Here is a 27,051-nt window from a genome sequence, read left to right as displayed (position 1 = left end):
AATATCATTGAATTAAATTAAAAAAATGAATTATATATGTATCAAATAACTTCCATTAATCAAACCATCTAAATCCATCAAAAAATCAAAATACAAGTCTAATAGAATATTTATTGTTATTTACTTTCATTATGCATTATTAATTTAATTAAACAACTATAAGAAATTACATAGAACTTCGTCTCAGGTTGATGTTAAAGAGTCCAACATATGTTATAACGCAATTGCAACGAATCCACACAATTCTCCACTGCAGGCTACTTGATATCAGCACAGATTCATCCTTGTTAGCATACTTAACATGAAACAGCACTGCAAGCAGTCAAGGAACAAACAGTTGAACAATGCAAACAAATCATGAATACCATTATGGCAGGAAGGTCACTCCAAAGTTCACCCATGTTTGACACTAAAAGCCCCATAAATAAGCAACATTTGACTGAATAACATGAAATTTGTCTGAGTTCATCATCAAACGAAAAACCTATCTGGTTGAATCCAATAGAGTCAGTTCCTAAAACATAAAAAGGCCTCAAACTATTATTATTGGCAGTATGTTTGACAAGCGACTCATTTCTTCTTGGCAGCAGCCTTTGTAATTTTAGCACCGGTTGGATCCTTCTTCTCAACACTCTTGATGACACCCACGGCCACTGTTTGCCTCATATCCCTCACGGCGAAACGACCAAGGGGTGGATACTGGGAAAAGGTCTCGACAACCATGGGCTTGGTAGGAATCATCTTGACAAAACCGGCATCGCCGTTCTTCAAGAACTTTGGCTCCTTCTCGAGCTCCTTCCCAGACCGCCTGTCAATCTTGGTAAGAATCTCGGCAAACTTGACAGCAATGTGAGAGGTGTGGCAATCAAGCACAGGTGCATATCCATTGCCGATCTGACCAGGATGGTTCATGATGATAACCTGAGAAGTGAATTTAGCTGCCTCCTTTGCAGGATCTTCCTTGGAGTTAGAAGCAACAAAGCCACGCTTAAGATCCTTGACAGCAACATTCTTAACATTGAACCCAACATTGTCGCCGGGGAGGGCCTCTTGCAATGCCTCGTGGTGCATTTCCACAGACTTAATTTCTGTTGTAAGCCCAGTTGGACCAAAAGTGACAACCATACCAGGCTTAAGGATGCCAGTCTCTACTCGACCCACAGGGACAGTTCCAATGCCACCAATCTTGTAGACATCCTGTAGAGGAAGGCGAAGAGGCTTGTCTGAGGGTCTCTTTGGCTCTTGGATCAAGTCAAGGGCCTCGAGAAGGGTGGGACCCTTGTACCAATCCAGGTTGGTGGACCTCTCAATCATGTTATCACCCTCAAAACCAGAAATGGGAACAAAAGGAATCTTATCAGGATTATAACCAACTTTCTTGAGGTAAGAAGAGACCTCCTTCACGATTTCGTCATATCTAGCCTTGGAGTACTTTGGAGTAGTGGCATCCATCTAAAATGAACAACAAAAAATAAAAATCAAGAGAAACAATTTACATAAACAGATACATAAGCTTCACAAAAGGCATGCACATAGTAGTGCCAAAGCGAGTCCCAAATTGTATGCCGAAATCATCACACAACTTTACATTTGGTTCCAAACTCAGACCAAATAAAAAATGAATAACCGAAGGGAAAGGGAACAGCCTATATGAATGAAGTGACCATACAATAACACTGCTAATTTGAATTATCATCCAAAACAAATTCTGCATCCACAGTAGTTTCCCTTCAAACGTAATAGAATGAGCGGAAACATTTAAAAAAAAGAGGGAAACCAGTAACCGAACAAGGTATCCAGTATATGCAGAAAAACAACAAAACATATTATTAGAATCAATGGTCAGCCAACTGATCCATCTGGAACCTCAGCGGCAGATGGCTTGAGACAATTCTAGCACCAAATCAAGCAAAAGAATTAAACATATAAATAAATTGGCCATCAACCTGGAGCTAACAAGCACTGGTGATTCAAAAGCATGCTACATTCTATTGGAACAGATTAGGAAATCACCGAAAATGGTAATGGTCCTTTCCTCAAAAAAAACCATGATCATGTATTTGTAGCAATTTCTACAAGCACCATGAGAAAGATTAACAAGGGCAATTAGAACATCTTTCAGTTTGAAAATATGGACCAGCAGAATATTTGACTTGCAAACAAGATGTTCACATGTAGGAGAAAAGTTTGCATTGGCATCCTATATAATTCATAATAACAGCTACAGAAACGTAAATTACTATCATACAGCTTAACTGAACAGATCGTATTAAATAACGAAAACAGAAAAAGAAGGCAAGTTCAATCAAACAGACAAGGAATCATCAAACGACTGCATGATTCGAACTAGTAACTTCAACTAATAATCAGACAGCATGTTCTGAAGACAAACCTTATTGCAGCAGCAAATCATCTGTTTGACACCAAGGGTAAATGCAAGAAGAGCATGTTCCCGGGTCTGACCGTCCTTTGAAATACCTGCCTCAAATCCACCAGTAGTGGAGTCTATAATGAGCACAGCACAGTCAGCTTGAGAGGTTCCTGTGATCATATTCTTGATAAAGTCTCGGTGCCCAGGGGCATCAATGACTGTGCAGTAATATTTTGTGGTCTCAAACTTCCATAGCGCAATGTCAATGGTGATACCACGCTCTCGCTCGGCCTTAAGCTTGTCAAGAACCCAAGCATATTTGAATGATCTTTTGTTCATCTCAGCAGCTTCCTTTTCAAATCTCTCGATCACACGCTTGTCAATGCCACCAAGCTTGTAAATAAGATGACCAGTAGTTGTCGATTTGCCAGAGTCGACATGGCCAATGACCACAATGCTTATGTGTACCTTCTCCTTACCCATGGTGCCTAAGGGGAGCAACATAGGACAGAGAAATCAATAGAAAATTAAGTGGGAAAAAAAAAGAAAAGAAGATATTAAGAAAACAAAAGCACATCAAAGAAAAACATAGAATAAGTATCATGAAAGCCTCTGGTGCTTTGTCACCAAATTCTTAAAAAAAATATTGTTCATCTTAAAACACATGAACTCATTATATATATATATATATATATATATATATATATATATATATCAGGGGAATGTGATAGATTTATATATCAAGAGAAACACAAAAGAAAACACAGCATAGGGATAGCAGACATAAGACCACTGCAGAATGGAGATGTTCTCATCAAAAAATCAACATGGAAACAAGAAACCAGTTTACTTAAGTAAATGGGAAATATATGTTATTATAGCAAAAATGGAACTGGAATAAAAGATCCTCCACTGACTTCTACTGATCCTATTCTTCAATCTATATGGAGGAAAAAGAACAAGTTTAAACAGACTGAAACTGTGTAAGAATATAGAATAGCAAATTTCATGGAGAGTGATCAATTGTGTTACTTTATATTAGATTAAGAAATATGAGTGTAAAGTTTGTTCAGGAGAAATAAAGAAAAGAGACCCTACCTACGTTGAAGTTTTACATGTTTTGCTCCGTCGATTAGTATGTACCAAAAGACATAGCAAAAGATAATTTTTTTTCAGCTTGATCGAAGTCGTCAAATGACTCGTCCCTTGAGATAATAAATATAAATGGGAAGCATTAAGATTGTATTTATTACTGGCAACAGATTTTCCTCAAACTATGACCCCCTATCAACAGTAGCAAAGCACACCAAAACCCAAAACAAAATTAAATGAGCGCAAATGGTACATGTACAAACAAGAAAAACGATGACTTTCCTCAAACTATGACTCCATATCAGCAATAATACATATATAAGCACACCATAACGAGGGAAAATGATGGCACTAGGTCGCACTTAAGCTACAACTAAGAGAAGGAACTCCCCAAAGAACGAGCAAATACGTCGAACAACACCAAAAAGATGGAGAACTCGATAACAATTCATATCACTAAATCTACACAGTACGTGAACTAAGCACGGAAGAAAATGAGCAACGAGATCGACAGCAAGCAAACAGAACAGTAAACCGCTTAGAATCTCAAAGGAACAAAAGAAATCACGGATCACTGAGAATTGAATCATAGAACACGTAATAGTCAGGCCAAGATCTAACATCAAAGGTACAATTCTAGTGCGTTCGCAATACTGAACTCAAGATAACATACAGATCACAATGAAACAACTTCTAGGAATCGAAAGGAAGAGGCGAGATAACTCACCTCGATAAGGAAAGATTGGAGGCGCCAAGAGTCAAGAGAAGGAGAATGGGCTTTCGGAGCTCGCCGACCCGCCGACCTTGTGGAGCACGGTCTCAGAGACCGGGGTAGGGTTTCTATAGGACCGTCGGATTGCAACATCCGACGATCGTTATGAGTTGTACCTACCGAACCATTGATCGAGATCGGACGGTTATTGCTCTGCCACGCTTTCTTACGTTTGCTTAGGGCGAACGCAGCAGCCTTCCGCCGCATCTAAAGCAGTTGAAAAGGACTAAATAAATAGATATGTCGGTGCATAATATTTTGACAGTATAAACAAGGGTATTTTACCTTTCAAAAAATTTAATATTTGATTTTTATTATGGTCTCCCTCTAATTAATTTTTATGTGGGGGCATTCTTTTTTATTACTTTAACGAAAATACTTCTTCACTATCATCTCGCCCCTAATCATTAGCTTGCGGTCTCCAACGACATCGTTACATCTTTTAGGATCTTCCATTCTCTTATGACTTTCACTTTCAGTGCTATCATCATAACCCTCTCCTCCTTGCGTCGTGTTGCCTCTGTGCGGTGTCGATCAATTATACCTCCATCCCTTGCTCCCACTGTGAGCCCTCGTTATCTTTGTGTAGCATCATCTATCTAACACCTCCAACTCTTGCTCTCGTTACAAGGCTAGATCGTCTTTGATAAGGAAGGGAAAGGAAAAGCATGAGGAGAGAGAAAGAATTTTTTTATTTTTTAAAAAAAATTTATATTTTATCTTTTAGTTAATATAAATAAGTTCTTTAGATCAATCTAAACTACTCTAAATTTAAAGTACTCCTTGTTTCCTTTGCTATTATCTTCCCCTCCTATGTGAAGTTCTATAGAAAAGCTAACAATATGGTATCAAAGCTTGGTTCGAAGACGATCAAAATGAGTACATCGATTAAAAAGGAAAGACTAATAGAACTAGAAAAAGAAAAAAAAATATGACAAGTATTGGAGTAAGTGATCCTATTCAACGTCTTCCTATCTAATAATTATCAATTTTGGGTTGTTAAGATAAAACCTTATTTATTTCACAAAGATTATAGAATTTGGTTAGAGAATGATTTTGTTAAGTATGATCTACAATATCTTAATATTATTAAATATCAAAAAAATCAGATAAATTAAAATATATTGAAAGATGCAAGAGCCCTCTATATGTTACAACAAGCGATAGATAATTCCCTAGTACCCTGAATCATGATGGTATCAACATCAATAGAAATCTGAAAATATTAAAGGGTGTATTTGGAGGCATAGACAAGATAAAAATTTCAAAGCTTTAAATTCTTCTACATGAATTCGAAATTTTTATGATGAAAGATTTTAAATCTATCACTAATTTCTTCTCAAAAGCTTCTTCTATTATGAACCAAATGAGATCTTATTGTAAAAATCTAAAAGATTAAACTATTGTAGAAAAGGTTTTACGGAATTTATCTTCAAAATTTGATATGATTTCTACCGAAGCTAAAGATACAAGTACATTATCTATTGATAAACTAATGGTCACCCTTTTAGTTCATGAACAAAAAGTGAACAGATCTTTAGATGAAACTTCAGAACATATTCTTCGAATAAAGATACATTAGAAGAATGATCAAAAGAAAAATTCAAAAACTAAATCTTAGGGGAGAGATCAAAATAGTAGAGATCATGACATGGGAGTGTCTAATTTCCTACAATTAGCTTATGTAAATCTTGATGATCCTATGGTATTCCCTATAGCCCAAAATGCTTGTCTCAAAACCTTTAATCCAAACCTCTCAAATGTGACAGCCCATAAGCCAAATGAGTTACAAGCCTATTATCCAAACCTATAGATGGCCCAACTTGATTGAATAGTCCAAATTAATTATTAAATAGTTAAGAGGCATGCCTTTATAAGTTGAAAAAGCTTAAACTCTTAACTTTCCAACTGGTGAGCATATTCAAAGGGAGAGTTAATTTAACTTTTCTTCGTGACCAAAGAATGAATTAAAGGGCTTAGTTATTAGCTGTAAAGCAATAAATTTTATAGTTCCTTATACATTGAGGGTTGTTTCATACACTAGTACTTATTTTGGTATTTTAGAGTTAAAAATAGTCCAGAATATGATTATATTTGTAGAAACTTTTTGAGTTCTCTTTTAACTCTATATCTCTTTGGTTTACTAAAGAGTGATGAGTTTCATCTCTGTATCTCTTGGATATTTCATTGAGTGATGAGTCATTTATTTTCAATTTTGTATCATTGTTTAGTATCCTTGGGGTGTTGAATTTTCTATATCCCTTTGTGATTTTAAACTCGATGGTGAGCTATTTATCGATTTATGAAAGTATTATCTTGAGTTATTTTTTTTTAATCCAAAATACTTATTCCAGTAAATACAACTATCGATCTTTCAAATTTTATTCTACATTAGAGTCAGAGTTATTGGCGAGTTAAAGCAACATGATAGATCAAAGTTCGACTACTCAACAACAATGACGGAGTGTAGTTGGGAGCCAAGAAGCACATTACAATTGGATGAGAAGATTTGAGACTCAGCAAAGGTGAGGAAATGTAGCATCTGCAAAGGCTTCGATGAGGATGTCGAAGGAATAAGTATGGGAGAATGTCACTGACAAAATTATAAACGAGGTGTTTGATGTAATACTCATGTATGTCCGTGTCTTTCAGTTTTGTTCATGCTTTGCATAGTATGTGAAGGGCTGATAGTAGGCTTAGCAGTCCCTTTTTTTTCGATTTTGGTGGCCATCTTAGATTTGTAAACAAAAGTTATGTCATTTGGACACTTGTGAGGATTTCGATCTATAGTGGACCATTTTAGACCCTTTGTTGTGCGACTATTCAGAACTTGTGAAGTCTATTTATAGTTTGTATTGGCTATGAAGTGTTTGCTAAAATGATTGTTTATGAATCTCGAGTGAAACACTTTCTTTAATTTGTTTTCTCTTTTGTAGGTTTTAAGGGACCATAGGAGGTTTCGGGAAGACTAACCTTTGTAGACGGACACGCTTCGATACTGCACGACTTAGGCAAAACCAACTAAGTACGTGACATATGGTATCAGAGCGAGACAAGCATACATAGAAACACTTGGCATGCAAACATGGGGGACCTAGCGGGGCTGCGTTGAGGGCAGCCAGCATACGCGACCATTTGGGGGAAACTAAGTAGGGAAAATGGAGATATAGGAAATTGAGTCACTCAAAGGAGTGGACACCTAAGATTGACATTTAGAGTAATAGCCAACCCTTCACATAAGAGGTACCACGAGGACAAGCAAGCTAGGAAGAATGTGTAGTGCACAAAGATTGGGATGGCTGAGTTCGAACTATGACTCGACGTTGGCAACCATACTTGATGGTGCTTAAGGCAAGTAAGGCACTTGGTAAAGAATGAGACTGTGTAAAGTGGAATGGGCTGTTCAGCGACCGAAAGAGTTGCGTAAAGCTCACAAAGGTGAGGGAAATTACTAACTCGAAGAATTCGGTATTCATTCGAGGGCTTATATGCGGACGATGGAATGTTTGTGGTCATCCCAAGGTGACAGAAATTTAGCTCCTGGATTATTGAAACTTTCTCTTCGATATGAGAAGGATACGTCCATAGGAGACTGAAGTGTGTAGTGAGTTAAGTATATTGTTGGGCCGTAAAGGGTGCAGTAGGGGTTGTATTGGCGAGGAGTTCCAATCTAGCAAGTGCATTTGCAGGGGCAGAATAATGCATAGTTTGGTTAGCAAAACAAAGTAGTCCAATGGGATGGTAGTCTCCAAAACTTCCAAAGGGAAGGATGCGAAGAGAAGAAGTTACTCCAACGAAACAGATACCTTGGAGGGATAAGCCTATTGAATCTTATATTTTGATAATGAAATCAATTGATAAGTTTATAATTTAATCTATGTTTTGAGTGACATAGGACTAACTTCGATTAGAAAAGGTAAGTCGATTAAAGCAGGAAGAATCAGACGTTGGGCCGGAATGAATATGTCAGAAGATTGGACGTCGATCGGAGGATCGATTAACGTGTCAACAAAAGGACTTTATGTCATGAGTTCAGGCATCGGGTCGAAGGATCGGACATTGCACCAAGGAGATTGGAAGTTGCGGGAGGTTAATATGCCGATTGGGCAATACGCTGAAGGAGATAACGATATGCCGAAGGATCGGACGAAGTGCTGGATGAACTAATAACATGCTAGACAACATAAAATTCTAGTCTTAATTTGTCATAGTTAGGTAGTAATTTAGTTGGATTCGAGTGTAACCATGCCAACTCAATTACAGGCTCATTGGGCCTGAGTTAGGACTCTTTTGGGCCAAGTGGAAGGCTTATTCGATCACCCAAGGTTATGTGAAACCACCTATGAGTTGGAAAAGTCAAGAGCACACTTTTCCAAGCTGTCAGGCGGTGGTACTGCCTAGACATAGTCTCCCAGACTGTGTTAGGTGGTGGTACTATCAGACTGGGTGGTGGTACCGCTTAGTGTCAATGCTGCATGCGATGGTACCGCCTAGCATAGGCAGTGGTACCGCTAGGACCCGAGAAAACTAAGATGAGACCTTTTTTGGCTCCATTCTTGAAGTCATTTTGGGCCTATAAATATCCCACTCTTTTTTACTTGAGAAAGCACAAAATCGAGTAGAAAGGGGTTGTTATTCTGAGTTGAAAAAACTGCTAAGTGTTCTCCTCCTCAGGATTTGTGATCATTCTAAGAGAGGTGTGAAACTTGTAAAGGTTGTCTCCTAAACCTGTGAAAAGGAGAAAGAGTGTAAGGGTAGTTGATCTTCGCATATTGGAAAGAAGATTGGTAGTGGAAGCCGGTAGCCTCGAGTGAAGAGGAATCGGGAGTGGACATAGGTCATGACGATCGAATCATTATAAATCCGATGTATTTGATTTGTATTTATGTTCTTCTTTTTATTCTCATATTGTAAACTAATTTACTTGCTTACTACTCTAATTATGCTTTCATACATCTTTAAGTTAATCATCTTTTCGATACAATTTCATTGAATGAGTTTTTCAAAACTGATATTTTTATCGTAAGCACTAATTCACCCCCCTCTTAGTGTTTATTTCGGTCCTAACAGTTGGTATCAGAGCTAAGGTTTTTCTCGTTTGATTTAATACCTAAGAGAAATGACTTTTACTGACAATCAAGAGGGTCTTTTGTTAGAATCCTTATATATTCTAAACTTGGGGTTGATTTCTTTAGGGGATCGACCTCCTTGGAACTCTATAGGAGTTCCTCCTTCCAAGTTGTTGCTCAAAAGCTATAGAAAAGATTCATCTATTGCTTAAGAAAAGAGGATGAATACATGGCTATTTATAGGGCTTCTAAACCTTAACTCCTAATAGGACTCATACTCAAGACTCCTATTCCTTTACAACTCCTAATTCTTCTTTAAGAAACAACCTCCTAACCCTAGCCGGCCTCTTCACCTCTTTAATAGGGGTCGGCTTATGTAGGTTTTACATGAATATCCCTCTCTATTAGGACTCTCCTAATTACAGTCCTAACAAACCTGCCCTCTTCAAATCAGACTTGTCCTCGAAGCTGAGATTCCATGAACTTTGAGAATTTGATCTTCAAGTCGTCATAGTTCTCCCAAGTGGCGCATTCTATTGGTAAGTTCGCCCATATTAGCGCTTCAGTAGTGGGTCATCGTCGTCGGGTCATGATCTATCGATCAATAATGGCACTCGACTGGGTCTGGAGTTCTCCTTAGATAGTCATATTTGGTGGATGGCTTTGGGCTGTCTCCAAGCACCTATTCACCACTTCCGTCTGGCCATCGATTTGTGGGTAATACGCCATACTCCTTTTCAATTTAGTGCCCTGCATTTGGAATAACTCTTTGGAAGGTGGCAGCCCTTTGATGAAGTCCATGGAGATGTCAGTCAACACTGAGTCTGGTATGGGTAGTGGTCGTAGCTTCCCTGGACTTGCCGCTGTTTCACCATTGTGCTATTGACATACATCACATTGTGCCACATATTCAGCAATAATTTGTTTCATCCCTCTCCAATAAAAATTTTGCTTCACTCTTTTATAAGTTCTCAGGAATTTGGAGTGCCTTGCTAAGGGTGTGGAGTGCATTTCATGCAGGATAATTTTGATGGAAGGAGAATCATGTATAAGCATAATGCGACCTTTGTAGTATAGATCCCTCAAATCCCAAGTGTAGTGGGCTATTGCACTTGGATCCTCCTCCAAATTTTTTTATGATATTGCAGATCTCTTGATCTTTCTTCCATTCTTCCCTAATGTCCTCGAGGAAGCTGGTGGTAGGAAGGGAGATGGCTAAAACCTTAGCTTGCTCAAGTAGTCGTGAGAGTGCATTTGTAACAACATTTTATTTCCCCTTTCTGTAAATAATTTCATAATCAAATCCAAGAAGTTTAGTTACCCATTTTTGCTACTCAGGGGATGATATCTTTTACTCCAAAAAATACTTGAGGCTTCTATAGTCGGTTTTAATTTGAAATCATCAACCGATCAAGTAGGGTCTCCACTTCATTGCTGCGTGCACAATGGCGAGTATCTCCTTTGACATGTTTTGATGGGAGAGAGACAATGCCTTGCTAGTGTATGCGAGTGGTCAACCATCTTGCATGAGAATGGCTCTAATTCTGACTCAAGATGCATCGGCCTCAATGATGAAGGGTCGGCTGAAATCTGGTAACACTAACACCGATGTCGCTATCATGGTTGTCTTAAGTTTGTCGAAGACAACGAAGGCTTTGTTCGACCATTGGAAGACATCTTTTTTCAGTAGAGAAGTGAGGGGTGCATTGATCTTCCCATAGTCCTTGACAAATTTTCAATAGTAGCCCATTAGTTCAAGGAACCCGCACAATAATTTCACGTTTATAGGTTTCGGCCAGCCTTGTATTACTTCAATTTTTGTTGGGTCTACCGCCACTCCTTCTGATATTATGTGCCCAAGGTACTCTACTTTTTGCTAGAGAAAGCTGCACTTTGGTTGCTTAATAAAAAGAGTATTCTCCCGAAGGATCGTCAAAATAATTCATAAATGCAAGAATTCATAATGGCCATCATGTGTGTGGAATGCAGTTTTTGGAATGTCATCTTCACATACCCGAATTTGGTGGTAACCGGATCGAAGGTCCAACTTCATGAAGACTCAAGCTCCTTTTAACTCATCAAGAAGTTCATCTACCACTGGTATTGGGTACTTGTCTTTGATGGTGATGTCATTTAAAGCTCGGTAGTCGATGCACATCCGCCAAGTTCCGTCCTTCTTGTGTACAAGTAGCATCGGTGAGGAATAGGGGCTGCAACTTGGCTGAACCACTTCTGTTTTAAGCATCTCCTTTATGATCTTTTCAATTTCATCCTTTTGGAGGTGAGGATATCGGTATGGCCGAGTGTTCGCTGGTGGCTTGCCCAGAAGGATTGAAATTCGATGGTTATGTTGTCATGTAAGAGGAAGACTGCGTGGCTCAGCAAAAATGTCGGCAAATTCAGCAAACAATTGGGCAAGATTTTGAACTTTTCATTTAAGATAAAACACTTACACCCAAAGACTTTAAAATATGAAACATTGGGTTTTTTGTTATTCCATAACTCATAAGGAGTTTTGGTGAGTAAGGGTCTTACTAGTACTCTATTCAAAATATAGCATGCAGTGTTTACGGCTTCGGCCCAAAAGTATTTGGGTAGGCTGTGTTCATTCAATATGGTTCTTGCCATTTCTTGTAGATTTCGATTTTTTCTTTCTACTACCCCATTTTGTTGAGGATTTCTTGGAGTAGAGAAATTATGGTTATATCCATTGAGTTCACAGAATTCTTGGAAATCGTGGTTTTGAAATTCTCCACCATGATCGCTTCTTATTGACGAAATCATAGAACCCTTCTCATTTTGAACAAGTTTACAGAACTTAGTAAAATATCTAAAGCATTCATTTTTTTGTTTTAAGAAGTAGGTCCATGTATATCTGCTATAGTCATCAACAATGACAAAGGCATATTTGCTACCTCCTATACTTGATGAAGAGATTGGTCCAAACAAGTCCATATGGATCAATTGTAAGGGCCTAGAGGTGCTTATTTGATTTTTAGTCTTGAAACTACCCTTAATCTGTTTACCTAATTGGCAAGCATCACATACATTATCTTTGATGAACTTGATATGAGGAATTCCTCTTACAAGTTCTTTAGATGATATTTGAGTGATTAGTTTTATGCTAGCATGACCTAATCTTCTATGCCATAGCCAAGCATCCTCATTTAAAACTGAAAAACACATTTCATTACATAAATCATTGATGTCAATAGTGTATACGTTATTTTGTTTTAATGCAATCATAGACATGTTTTTATGGGGTTTTTCAATGATACAAGCATTGGATTCGAATTTGACAATGTATCCTTTATCACATAATTGACTAATGCTCAAGAGGTTATGTTTTAAACCATCAACTAACAAAACATCTTCAATAAAGAAGTTGGATTTGTTACCAATGGTTCCTTTGCCAATGATTTTACCCTTGTTGTTGTCTCCGAAGGTAACATAGCCTTCATCTATGCTAGAGAGCTTAGAGAATTGAGATGGATCTCCGGTCATATGCCTTGAGCATCCACTATCAAGGTACCATCTCTTGCTCCTAGCTTGGGATGGTGTGGGTTTCTACAAGAAAGGATAATTTTTAGGTACCCATTTGCTTTTGGGTGCCTCACAAATAGATCTGCATTGTTTATCATGTTGCATAGAGTTTATCATGGTTCCTTTAGGAACCCAAATCAATTTGTTTGGACTTATTTTCTTGAATGGACAACAATGTGTCTTGTGTCCAAATTTACAACAGAAGTTACATTTGTTTTGATGTCGAATATGTAAGATGGAGCCTTTTATGAAGGTGGTTGGATTTTGGTGAGGACTTCTCACGAATCCAATTCCACTTCTTTTGGGAACGTGACCCTTGTTTGTAAGGATCATGTTCAATGACTTGCTACCAACCTCGAATTTCTTCAAGGTATCCTTGAGTAGTAGGTTTTCTTTTTGGAAAGTTTCTAAATCATGACATTTGGTACATGAATTTAAACTATCATGACTTTGAACTTTTAACTTGTCAAACTCACAAGTAAGACTATCATGCACCTTTTTCAGCAATTTATATTTTCTACTGATACTCTTGCATTCGTCAAATAAGTCATTGAAAGCATTTAATAATTCATCAAAAGATAAATCAGCATTTAATGAATTCGTTACCTCCTCTCCGATAGCCATTAAGGCGTAATGAGCAACTTGCTCGGTGTTGGACTCCTCTTCCTCAGATGCGTCGAATCATCCCATGTTGCTTTGAGTGCCTTCTTCTTTGTTGTTCTCTTTTTGGCTTGGGGACAATCACTCTTGTAGTGTCCCGGCTTTTTGCACTCATAGCAAATAACTTGATCCTTCTTGGGTTCAAGTTTATTTTTAGTATCATTCTTAAACTTGTTTCTTTTAATGAATTTTTTAAATTTTCTAGTTAGAAGTGCCAAATCATCGTCACAGTCCTCATCACTTGAGTTTTCTCTCAAGTAATCTTCAGAAGTGCCAAGTCATTTCGTAGGTCATTAATGACCCGATTAATTCTTCAAGAGGGAAATTTCGCAGATCTTTTGCCTCTTGAATAGCCGTGACTTTAGGATCCCAACTCTTAGGAAGGGATCTTAGTATCTTATTAACAAGCTCAAAATCCGAAAAGCTCTTTCCGAGTCCTTTTAGACCGTTAACGACATTCGTGAAACGGGTAAACATGTCGCCAATGGTTTCACTCAGTTTCATCCGAAAAAGTTCTAAAGAATGTAACAGCAAATTGATTTTTGACTCTTTTACTCTACTTGTGCCCTCATGGGTCACTTCGAGTGTGTGCCAAATATCAAATGCAGTTTCACAAGTTGAAACACGGTTGAACTCGTTTTTGTCAAGTGCACAAAATAAGGCATTCATAGCCTTTGCATTCAAAGCGAAAGCCTTCTTCTCCAAATCATTCCAATCGATCATTGGAAGAGAAGACTTCGAAAATCCGTTTTCGACAAGATTCCACAGTTCAAAATCCATAGAAATAAGAAAGATCCTCATTCGGGTCTTCCAGTAGGTGTAGTCCGTCCCACTGAACATGGGTGGACGAGTAATAGAATGCCCCTCTTGGTTTCCGGCATATGCCATTTCTCTTTGGGTTTTAATCCGTTAGAGAGTTAACCTTGCTCTGATACCAATTGTTAGGATCGAGAGCACTAAGAGGGGGGGGGGGGGGGGGGGGTGACTTAGTGCAGCGGAAATCTTTTAGCGATTAAAAACAAAAGCTGCGTTCATTCGATAAAAATCAGTTTTGAAGCAAAAGCCGACTCTAAGATAACTTATGATTAAGTGCAGTTTACGTCTAAACGTAGTTTACATCTAAACACAATTTACGTTTAAATGCAGTTTGCGTCTAAATGCAGATTTACGTCTAAACGCAGATTTACATCTAAACGCAGATTTACGTCCAAACTCAGTTTACGTCTAAAATGCAGTTTTATGTTTAAACGTAGTTTACGTCTAAACGCAGTTTTACGTCTAAACGCAGATTTACGTCTAAATGCATATTTACGTCTAAACGCAGATTTACGTCTAAACTCAATTTATGTTTAAAACGTCTAAACACAGTTTGAGCAGTTTTACGTCTAAACGCAATTTTACGTCTAGACACAGTTTCAAAGGGATCTGAACTTTAGAAACTCGTTCGTAAAAGCGCAGAAGACAGTTTTGCAGAATCAAGGCGTAAACGTAAACTGCAATGTAAATATCGTACGAAAACACTGGTTTACGTCTGAAAGCAGATTCGGACAGATCAGCACTTAGAAACTTGTTCGTGAAGGCGTAGAAGACAGTTTTGCAGAATCAAAACGTAAACGTAAACTGTAATGTACGAAAACACCGATTTACGTCTGAATGCAGATTCTGAAAGAACAGCACTTAGAACTTGTTCGTAAAAGCGCAGAAAGCAGTAGTTATGAAGGAGGTTTGCAGTAATGATAAAGTGCTCAAAATAAACGCAAACCAGAGATTTAGAGTGGTTCGGTCAGTCTTGACCTACTCCACTTTTGGCTTCCTCCACCGACGAGGTCACCGACGTCAACTAGAGGCCTTCCTTCAATAGGCGAAGGCCAACTGCCCTTTTACAGTTTCTCTCCTTTTGACAGGCTCAGGAGATAACCTTTACAGACCTTTCTCTCCTCACTTTACAACTCAAAAACTTGAAGAACAGAAGGAAGAGACTTAAAGGCTTTACAACACTTTTGAGCTCTTAGAATCACAGAAAAGATCAAGATTTCGGTGTAGGTCTGTGTCTTTTCAGTGCTGAATAGGTGGGGTATTTATAGGCCCCAACCCAATTCAAATTTGGAGCTCAAAACGATCAAATCCCGGAATTCCGGGATCAGGCGGTTGCACCTCTTGACTGGAGAGGTTGCACCGCCTGGCAGAGCTCGAAGACCGAGCTCAGGCGGTGCCACCTCTCTATCAGGGAGGTTGTACCGCCCAGTCTTGCTCGAAGACTGAGCTCAGGCGGTGCCACCTCTCTGTCAGGGAGGTTGCACCGCCCAGTCTAGCTCGAAGACTGAGCTCAGGCGGTGCCACTGTTGAATCTCGGATTTTGATGATATAATCAATTGGTGGGTTAATTGATCTAATCCATATTATTGAGTTAAGTGTGCAGGATTAACTACGATAACCAGAAAACATAAAGCAAGGATACCGGAGTCGAGCTCGATGGACGTTTAAGAGACCGAAGAATCATCGGAGATGCTGCCGGAACCAACCAAGAAGAAATCGGGAACGTGTCACAAGTTCGCCGAAGAAATCGTCGGAGGCTCGCGGAGATCACCGAGAAGGCTCGGCTACTCGTTAAAGTCATCACAAAGATTGGGAGCTTGCAGGGAGTCCGTCGGAAGAAGTTCGTCGGAAAGCTCGCCGGAACAAGACTCGACGTTCGCGGTTAAAAAAAACTTGCTTAGGATGTTTTTTTTGTGTTATGTAGTTCACCTGTAATTAGGATTAGGATTAAGAGATAATCCTATATCCTGGTTAGGGGCCAACTGGGCCCAAAGTCAAATTTGGTTTGGGCTAAAATTAAGCCAAACCAATGAATCGGAAAGCCAGGCGGTGAAATCGCCCAACACCCGAGCGCTGGGCGGTGGCACCGCCTGGCTGGGCGGTGGAACCGCCCAGCACCGGGAACCCTAAGAGAATTCAAATTTTGGAGCCCAAAATTTGAATCCTCTTGAGGCCTATAAATACCCCTCAAATCTCAGCTGAGGTTACAACTTTTGAGAAGCATTTTGATCGAGAGAAAAGTCTTAGAAAGTCTTAGCAAGTCTTGTTTTCAATTTGCTAGAGAGTTCTCCTCCTTCTTTCTTATTGAAAATTTGTAAGAGGTTGAGCTGCTTGTAAAAGGTTGTAAGAGGGGTGTTTACCCTTCCATTTCAAGAGACTTGTTAGTGGAAGGTGGGAGCCTCATCGAAGAGGGGCCTCGCAAGTGGAGTAGGTCATTTGACCGAACCACTCTAAAAATCGGCGTAATCTCTAGTTTGCTTTTTATTATTGTCATTTACATTACTGCAAATCTTCTTACTGCTTTAGTTCCTTATTACTCTTGCTGCGCAACTTTAAGAATACGCCTTCAAGTTAAATTTCTCAAGTTTCGTTCTTAACGTACGAAAGATTTTGTTAAAATCGAAGTTTTAATCCGCTGCACTAATTCACCCCCCCCTCTTAGTGCCGCTCCGATCCTAACAACCACCTCCCGGCTGGGGAGGTTGCACCGCCCAGTCTCGCTGGGAGGCTTAGCCCAGGCGGTGCCACCTCCTGGCCTAGGCGGTTGCACCTCCTAGTGCAATCAGGGTCCGAATGGTTAGTTCCATTCGGCCCAATTTCAGTCTTTCAGGGGCCCAATTGCCCCAAGATTAAGCCAATGGGATCACCTCCCATTTTCCAACTTAATCAACGTGCTAACTACGATTAAATCTAAGACAATTTCTGCAGCTTTGCTTCGGTGCGTCAATCGCTTCTTCCGGCGAGTTTCCGGCGAACTTCCGTCGATCATCCGATGAACCCTCGGTGATGCTCCTATGGACTTCCGGCAAACTCCTGGAATTTGCGACGATCCACTTGGCAAGTTTCGACGAGCTTCGCTTGGCAAGCTTCTGGACTTCTCGGATCTGTTCTCGTAGAACCTCCGACGACCGTCCGAACTTCCGTCGAACTCTCGAACTTCCAATGTGATCATGAACTTGACTCCGGCGCAACTCCTGCTGCTTGTCTAACTTTCATCGTAGATAATCCTGCACACTTATCTCAACACATAGATTAGACAACAAATGACAATTGACTTCATCATCAAAATCCGAGATTCAACACATATCTCTCAAGAGGATGGGATACTCTATCAGACATACGTAAAGTTGAAACTTATGTATTAGGTACTTGAACAGACTCGGGCTATAGAGTGGTGCTTGAGCTTGATTCTCCAACCTCGCTCAACTCTATCATGCTCCCACTATCTTCGCCAAGAATGTGTTCCTTCTCAATGAACACTGCTCTCTTAGCTACAAAGACCTTTTGGTCCTCGAGATGATAGAAATAATACCCATAAGTTTCCTTGGGGTATCCCACAAATTTGCATCGCTTTGTCCTTGATTCTAACTTATCGGGGTTGTGTCTTTTAACGTGGGCAGGGTAGCCCCAAATCTTAACAACCTTAAGATCAAGCTTTTTCTCTTTCCATATCTCATATGGTGTAGACACTACCGACTTAGTTGGAACTCTGTTCATAAGGTAAGCTACGGTCTCTAGGGCATATCCCTAGAATAAAATAAGTAGGTCAGCGAAACTCATCATGGACCGTACCATGTCTAATAGCGTACGATTCCTCCTTCCAGAGACATCATTGAGCTAAGGTGTATAAGGAGGTGTCCATTGGGATAATATCTCATGGTCCTTGAGGAACTGAGTAAACTATGTACTTAACTCACCTCCTCGATCTGATCGAAGAGTTTTGATACTCTTTCCAGTCTGGTTCTCCACCTCATTCTTATACTCTCTGAATTTCTCAAAGGCCTCGGACTTGTACTTCATTAAGTACACATATCCATACCTTGAGAAATCATCAGTAAAGATAATGAAGTAGGAGTAACCACCAATGGCATGATTTGACATAGGTCCACATACATCACTCCAGTTCCACTAAATGGAGAGTTGGTCAGTTTTCCATGAAGGCAAAGCTCGCAAGTTGCATATGACACATAGTCGAATGGATCTAGATATCCATCATTTAGCAACTTTTGAATCATTCCCTCATGGATATGACCTAGCCTACAATGCCATAGGTATGCACTGTTCACCTCATCTCGTTTCCTCTTAGACACTTACATTCATGATATATGGAGTAGTGTCTTGCATAAACAAACCTTTATGCAATATTCCTCTCGTCAATCTCCCCTCGGCATTGCTAGAATTTACAATAAATTGTAGATGTGATAAGCAATACTGGTATCAAATACCAATGCACTATCATAAAAATCTGACAATTGGAGATTGATCATGAATGTACCTGAAGCTTCTCCAAGCTTCTATTTCGCCCTTTCTGCAAGGTACTCTTTGCAGTTCCTCTTCCAGTGCCCATCTTTACCACAGTGGAAGCACTGGCCTTTGTCCTTTGCTGGGTCTTTCTTAACAACCTTTGCTTTACCTGGTTTGCCCTTGCCCTTTCCCTTCTTAAGGGACCTTTCTGCTTTCCTTTTTTTTCTGGTCTCACCAGTGTAGAGAACTGGCTTCTCTTTCTTAATAGTACTCTCTACCTCCCTCAACATATTGAAGAGCTCTAGGAGAGTCACCTCAAGCTTGTTCATATTAAAATTTATTATGAACTGTGAAAAGGAATCTGGTAGGGACTGAAGCACAATGTCCACACACAAGTTATCCTCTAGGACCATTCCTAGACCTGTGAGTTTCTCTATCCACTCAATCATCTTTAGGACATGGTTCTGAACCGATGTCCCCTCAATCATCCTAGCGCGGAAGAGGCTCTTGGATATCTCATATCGCTGAGTCCTTCCCTGTTCCTAAAACAATTTGCGGACATGTAGGAGAATGGATCTGGCATCCATCTTTTCATGTTGTCTCTATAACTCAGGAGACATAGAACCCAACATATAGCACTGAGCAAGAGTGAAGTCATCAATGTACTTCACGTAGCGAGCGATCTCATCCTCGCTTGCCCCTTCTTCGAGCGTAGGCATCACTATATCAAGGACGTATACGATTTTCTCCGCTGTGAGAACAATTCTCAAGTTACGGAGCCAATCCGTATAATTTGGACCAGTGAGGTGGTTGACATCAAGTATGCCACGTAAAGGATTTGAAAGCGACATTTTCTGAAAATAAAGATGCAGTAGAAATGAATAACATGCAGATTTTACAAGAAATAAACTATTAAGATATGGACTTCTATCTTAATATGCTCCCACTATTTTACTAAAAAGTCACGCGACACCCTCAGCACGTGAAACGAAAGTCTCTGGTAGACTTCTAGTGGGGATCAAGATCCAATCAGCGTCTTAGTGTAACCTCGAGGGACTCGACTAATCACACTAAGCCTAAAAGGCAGTCAACTCTTGCTGATTACAACTCCTTGTGATTCCCGTCCTGTTCGGCCTCCGAATCACCATGGTCTCGAGGGACTTGACCAACCATGATGCTCGGTTAAGTCAACACCTTCGTTATAAGATGAGTCTGATTTGATGATATACCCTCGAGGGACTCGACCAAGCATATCATGTCCTCAGGTCACCGGTGACATCTCTATGTCGTAAGCAAGATAGCGAATCGCGATATAGGTGAGTCTCGAGGGACTCAACCAACTCAACCTACACCGGGAATCGATTCCTATTTATAACAATGGAAGGCCACGTGGGTCAATCTAATTGCCTCATGTTTATTGACTTAATATTATCGAGGGAGATGTTTCTATGATTTGGTCTCCTTATATGACATGTCACACATATACATATTTAATATATATCTACATCGCATGCAAATATATATACATATCTAGTATGTGTATAAGTAATTACACCAGATGATCATGGACCACAACCTAATGTGATTAGGCCCGAGCTAGTAGGCCTAATCACTCACATCAAGATCTATGTGTGCAACGGTGCATCTCCATGCCCTGTGATCGTCCATCTCATCCTCGTCGGTTTCGTCGACATCTCGATGCATCTTCATGCATCGCGATCGTCCATCTCGTGGGTCCCGCTATCGCATCCACGCTCCCGCTGCGCCTCCTCATGTGATTACAACTTAATCATAGGCACGCATGCCCAACAATAAACGAGAAATATAATGGAGGCCCGCAGACCTCAATAATAATAATCACAAGTACACACATCACACGGTCCATGATCATCCATCCATACATCATACATCACATGAATAAATAATCATCATCATGTAGGACTACTAGATAATGATAAAAATAATAATCAACGAAACTTTTTAATTAATTAATATTTTATGAAATCAAGGACATATAGGGAATTTCTAAATTCATAAGGGTATTTTCATAATTTGGACAAAAGATAAAAATTGGAATTTCTCAAATTCATAGAGGTAAAACTATCTTTTTGCCCAAAAACCCTAAGCCCCTCTCCCTCTTCGTTGCTACTGTTGCCGCCGCCGCCCTGCCGGCGATGGCAGGTGCAACGGGGCCGGGGCGCCGCCCCTACAGGTGGGCGCCCCCGTGGGTAGCGCTGCCCCCGTGGGCGCCGCCCCTTCCGCGGGCGATTCTGCCCGCGAGGCAGCGCCCGCAAGCGGTGCTGCCTCGTCGAGGTTTTTGCCCGTGGGAGCAGCGGCCACAAGCGCCGCTGCCCTACGGCGCGTCACCCCGCGTGAGTAGCGATCGCAGGCGCCGTTGCCCTACGGTACCTCTGCCCACTGGCTGCCAGCCCCGTCGGCCGCAAGCCTGCTATAGGCACAACGCTTGCGCATGCGCCGACGCTTTGCTGCCTGGCTACCGCTGCAGGTGGCTATAGGCACGTAGATCGAGGGCAGCAACTGTTGCTGTCCTTCCTTGTTTTTGCGTCAACGATTTTGACATCAAAATTCTTCCTAAACACAACACATGCAATTCAAAACCAATCATTCGCACGAACAATGTGGCTCTGATACCACTATTGGGAATTCTTAGAGGCGACATCAGATACGAAGCGGAAGAACAAGAAAACAAAGTCCCTGATTCCTAAAGAGATGTTCGTCGTCGTGCGATGATTGGTGCGCAAAATCTGCGAAACTGAAAAAATTGCGTATAGAGTAGATTGTGTTACTTAGGGAGATCGTATATCCCTGTTTTCTTACAGATCTTTAGGAGAGGGTGAAGGAGGTCAAGTGTCCTCCTCTCTAGCGGTGATCCACACAATAGGGCTACGACGATGCTCCTCAAAACTCAAAGCCTGCTCTGAGGTGGAGAGGGGAAGGAGAATAGGAGAGGCAAGCAAAGGCTCTAGCCTATGAGGCTTTGAATCTCTCCTATTTATAGAGGTCCCCTATCAAACCCTAATGGATCCTCCCCTAGTAGGTATTGGATCTGCATCCAATAACCCAAGCCTTTTAGATTAGTGGATCTCTATCCAATAATCTCTCATGAGCTCTTATTGGATCTCGTCCATGGGATCCAATAATTCAGGGGCTTATTGGATATCCAATAAGACAAGGGCTCCGTCGGATATCTCATATCCGAACCTCTACTCATCACAATGCCTACCATATGTGTGTGACCCTCTAAGCCCAATATTGAGCTGGCCGTAAGTCATACCTGTCAGAACTCCTTCTAATTCAGTGAATTATTATCTCTGTAATAATTCACTCGACTCATCGACTACGGACATACTAGGCTACTACGTCGTAGTCCCTAGACGATACAGGGGAATCTAATCCATTGGACCTGTCTGTCCTCAATTATCGTGTACCTATAGTCTCTCATCCATCTAATATCCCAAAAACCATATATCGAGCATGGTGCTGTCAGACCCATACGGTTTCTACTCGAGTCTTGCTCTAATCGAATTCTCCGAGAGAACTCTTTTTCTCTCAACCCGAATGACCTTAGCTAGGGATTTATCTGAGCAAGAACACATGAGATATTCCTCTCATGACGCCGAGAGTGGATGATCCTCTATCGACACTCAATAGCCCTCGTAAGGTCGATTACCACTCCCAATGACCAGATGTACTAGATCTAGGACAGCCAAACCTATAAGTTTGGTATTAAAGAGTGGAGCACTCATACAAGACATCCTTGGTGTCTCAAGTCTAAGGACCAGATATACCACTAGGACTACGGAATCACTGTCTGACAATAAGACATCATCAACCATCCAGTATTCCGTAAGCTGATCAATTAGTAAACTCATTCTCCAATGAGCACCTGTACTATATCCCTAGTGCCCCTACACGAGCAGCTATGAGACCGACTGCATCCATCATATGGACGAGTATACAACACATCAGTCTGTCCGGTTATCACGATGTCTCTCTCGAGTAACCTATGACCGGGATTATTTAAGATATGTGTTTAAAGGTGAATCGATCTCATTTTCGTGATCTCATCACGATCCGATTCCCATTACACAAATCCAAGGACATCGTAATATATCTGTGCATATATACAATAGTTATAAAGTAATATATGCTAAAATATAATAAGCAAAAAGATTCTGTATCAAGTCACACGTGTCTATCACTCACGTGATTGGCTTGCTGGGCACCTATGACTGGCAGGATGGTTATAAGGGGTATCGTTTGTTTGTGTTGTAGTTTGTAGGATAAGCGACCAACGATTACTTATGGGTATGAGATCAAAAAATGAGGAGATGAACTCCACTGTCTAAGATTAATGCTCCCCGCAATCGAGCGTGTAACCTTTTCCGAAATTACGATTAGCAGGGAATGAAAGGTCACTTCCCTGCCATTTGCTGCACGAAGGGGGAGGTGCATGGACTCCTCTATCCTTATCACTACTAAGATAATAGTGAATAGCTAGGTAAGCCGTTGTCACCTTATTCGGTATCACTTATCAAAGCTCTTTAGATTTTAACTCAAGATAAAATATATAATTTTTTTCAATGATTTATATACATATTATAAGCAAAATAAAAGGTCAGATTAATCATGAGAGGCAAATAAATAATAATATAGAGTCTGTTTGTCGTTGTAATTATAGTGTAATAAGATCTTTAAAAATTGTTTTCATAAAGTAGATTATAATAGGAATTGATTGGGTTGGTCTGATTCGATCTAATTAATAAAAAAAATTATCAATTTGGTTGGATCAAATTCTCGACCCATATAGAGTGGATTAGAGGAAGAATACCCACATAGATTTGGTTTAATATCGACATTTAAGCCAATTCATTTTCATAGAATCGATTAATCAAAAATCGAAGAGTTTCGAAGAAATTAAATCGAATCGAACAAATGAGATCGATTTGGGTCGATGATTTGATTTTGGTGGAACAAGCGCCAATTAGACGCAAACTGATCCGATCCGACCCGACCCGACCCGACCAATTCCCAACTTTATCGTGGGCTGTTTGGCGTCCCAAACTCTACGTGGCTTTCTGATGTCATACGTTGGGGCCCACAGGTGGAGAGCCACCTATAGGATGTCTGAACTAATGGGTGAGAAACTTTGGCACGCGTCTTTTTATGGGAAGTTAGTCTTGGCGGATGAGAGGTAGTTGGATCCGAAGACCCGCCAATTTTGTTGTCATGTTAATTCTTGGCGGTAATCGCCTCTCTCTGGTAGGTTTCGAACTTGTCATAAAGTCACCACCGAGTCAGGACACCGCCCTATAACCGCGACTCAGTTCATCAGCATTGATCCTCTGCGATACTACCTTGATCTACAATCTTAAAATCGCATCTCAGACGTCTAATTCCGTGGGCCCCGGCGTTAATTCCGACTTTGATCGGGTTCGTGGATCCTAAGCGGATCGTGGGAACAAAATTTTACGCGGTGATCTCACCTCTGAGTACGGACACCCTCCTCCTCCGCTCCCTCGGGAAGCACGCTTCTATCGACGAACTCGGTCTGTCTTCCCCCTCTTATTGCTTCGGTGTTCGAAGTAATGATTACCGGCTTTTCCCTCTTTTTCTTTTCTTAAAACCTTTTAGGGTTCCTCCTCGAGCTCTTAGAAAGCCGCTAGGGAAATCCCTAAGATTGCTTCCTGCATGGCTTCAAATCCGTCGGAGGACTACGCCGGCGGCGTCTTCTATCCCTCCTCCTCCTTTTCCGCAGCTGTTGCTCCGCCCGAACCCGGGAAGTCTCGGCCGGAAACCCTAACCACAACCGTCGAGGTGGCCATCGATTTAGAAGATGGAACAACAAGCGAGGCAGAGAAAGATGCGGCGTACAGCATGGCGATCGAGGTTACGGTAGTGGGAAGTGAGAATCGAGGTTTCGTCGCCACGGTTGATGCTGGTGCGGCACATGAAAAGACCAGAGAGTCCGCTGAGATCGGGCTGGTCGATGTGAAAACGGTGGATGAAGGTCACATTTCTACCGCTGAGGTCGGTGTGGAGGCGGATGCGGGTGGCGTTGGAGACCAGAATGTGCAAGTGCAGCGACAAGAACCGTCGGAAAGGAGAAAGAGAGGGCGGCCGCGGCGTTCCACCGTGGAGAACGTCCAACATGCTAGGTATTTGCAATCCTTTCAGGATGAGCAGAAGGATGGGTTTGCGGTCTCGGACTTCGTGTGGGGTAAGGTAAGGAGCCATCCTTGGTGGCCAGGACAAATATTTGATGCCGCAGATGCATCAGACATGGCGTTGGGTGCTCAGAAGGACGGCCACTTTCTGGTGGTCTACTTCGGCGACAAAACTTTTGCTTGGTGCGATGAGTCCCACCTGAAGCCCTTCCAGATGTACTTCACGCGGTTGGAAAAACAGGATAGCTCGGATGTGTTTGGTACTGCAGTAAATGAAGCATTAGGAGAGGTTTCTAGGCTTCTAGAGCTGGGAATGGCATGCAATTGCTCCGGTGATGAAGCTTATGCTGTTCTTAAGGACAGAAAGGTCGAGAATGCTGGGGTACGGGAAGGGACGTGCAGTTCTGATGTTGACAAATTCTGGATCGTGAATTCTTTTGAACCAGGAAAAATAATTGACTATGTGCGGATGTTAGGTATATTCCCATGTAATGGCGCTGACAGCCTGGATCTCGTGATTGCAAAAGCGCAGTTGAAGGCCTTTTGTCGCTCAGACAGGTATCTTGAACTCTCTGCATTTGTCCTGGGCCAAGGGATAGAGAATGCTGGTGAGAGTTCAGCATCTGGTGAAAGAAACTGTGGCAATGACTTTGATCTTTCGATTCCAGTTTCTTCAGATTCTAGTTCTCAGAAGGATCAGCTCAGCAGCAGACGAGCAACATCTGCAAAGAAGAAACATGTTTCGGAGAATGGTAGAAAAAAGAAGAGCTTGTCTGAGATCATGGACGAGAAAAGCTTCTCTCACAGTACAGATGGTTGTAGAAGTGGGTCTGGAGTAAGAGACTGTGTGCATACATTGGGAAGCAGGCAAGCAGATGCTAGTTCCCATCCTGGATTCTCAGGGAAGAGTAAGATGAAAAAGCTCGACACTCTGGGGGATCTGACAACACAGTCTTTATATTGTGATAAACCACTCAAGATTCGAGAACGCATAGGAAGAGTTGAACGAAAGAGGACACAGTCACCTGCTATGATAAAAAAGAGTCCATCTGGTTTGGGACATAGGAGAAGTGCTGTTCCTGATGAAACTAATCTGCAACTGGTGAACCCACGAGTGAAAGGAGATGACTTAAAGGATTTCACTCCTTATGAAATGCTTTCACAACTGTGCTTAGCTGCAATTAGTCCCCTCAAAACATACAGTTTTCTGAATACAACAGTCAGTTTTTTCACTGAATTTAGTAATTGGATAGTATTTAGTTCTGATGATAACACACTGTCAGAGATATTTGGTGGTAAACAAAGAAGGAGAAAATTGTCATATTTTGAGACAGCCACTTTGGATTTAGCCACACCTGATTACATTCAAGATTCATATTGGTCTGATATTATTGTTTGTAGCAACTTTGACGAAGAACATGGGTCTGAGGGACAAAAAAGAAAAAGCGAATCTCAAGTAAAGAGGCAGAAGAAGAGGAAGAAGCCCAACGAGCAACCAGAACTCTTCATTCCAACAGGTTCTGTGCCGGAGGCTGAACAATATTTGCAGATTGGTTCAGCTAGCGCCGGTATTGTACATGAATTGGAAACTGAAAGTCCTTTAGATAGTTCAGAAGAAGATGTCTATGGTTGCATTTCCATTAACCAAGTATGATCACTACAAGCAGTTTGTCTTCCTCTTTGAGTATGTCTCATTAAGATTTTTTGTAGCTATGGGCCTTTTAAGGAGGAAGAAGAAAAGTAAGCTATACAAAGAGGCATGCTGATGGAAAATTTGTTAAATGATACCAAAGGAAAAGATAACACCTTTGGGCCAGCAAGTGTTAACTATAGCCTTAGTTAGTTGGAGATGGCATCATTTCCAAATAGCACATGACAGTAACAAAGGTGCTTCACATTTTGGATATAGTACTAGTTAAGAGGTCTTTGCTGTTTCTGCTTTGTCCAATTAACTATCCCTGTTTGCTGTATGAACTAAATGTGAATCTAACTGTAGTTCTGTTTAGTTTAGTTGTCTAACAAGATGCTGGTAATTGTGTAAGATAATATTCACCATGAAGCTAATAGATTTTCTAA

The 27,051-nt window shown here is 40.9% G+C and overlaps 2 protein-coding genes across 3 annotated transcripts; one reads left to right on the top strand and one right to left on the bottom strand.

The window, feature by feature from the left end:
* Window positions 1-337: 337 nt before the first annotated feature.
* Window positions 338-4,348, bottom strand: LOC135671246 (elongation factor 1-alpha-like). Of its 2 annotated transcripts, none has more exons than XM_065179262.1 (3): window positions 4,191-4,348; window positions 2,393-2,859; window positions 338-1,452 (listed from the first exon to the last, which is right to left on the bottom strand). In XM_065179262.1, the coding sequence occupies exons 2-3, from the start codon at window positions 2,852-2,854 to the stop codon at window positions 571-573; spliced, it is 1,344 nt and encodes a 447-aa protein (XP_065035334.1). In that variant the 5' UTR covers window positions 2,855-2,859; window positions 4,191-4,348; the 3' UTR covers window positions 338-570. The 2 variants fall into 2 exon arrangements, with proteins under 2 accessions (XP_065035334.1, XP_065035335.1); XM_065179263.1 differs by having other exon boundaries at window positions 4,137-4,255.
* Window positions 4,349-24,499: 20,151 nt separating this feature from the next.
* LOC135671135 (PWWP domain-containing protein 6-like) lies at window positions 24,500-26,629 on the top strand. Its single transcript, XM_065179088.1, has one exon. It carries the CDS (start codon window positions 24,500-24,502, stop codon window positions 26,627-26,629), a length of 2,130 nt encoding a protein of 709 aa, XP_065035160.1.
* Window positions 26,630-27,051: the final 422 nt, after the last annotated feature.

Source organism: Musa acuminata, unplaced genomic scaffold (genome assembly GCF_036884655.1).
Source record: "Musa acuminata AAA Group cultivar baxijiao unplaced genomic scaffold, Cavendish_Baxijiao_AAA HiC_scaffold_1138, whole genome shotgun sequence".
Lineage (NCBI taxonomy): Eukaryota > Viridiplantae > Streptophyta > Magnoliopsida > Zingiberales > Musaceae > Musa > Musa acuminata.
Note: the sequence above shows the minus strand (reverse complement) of the source record. Positions and strands in the feature narration are given on the sequence as shown.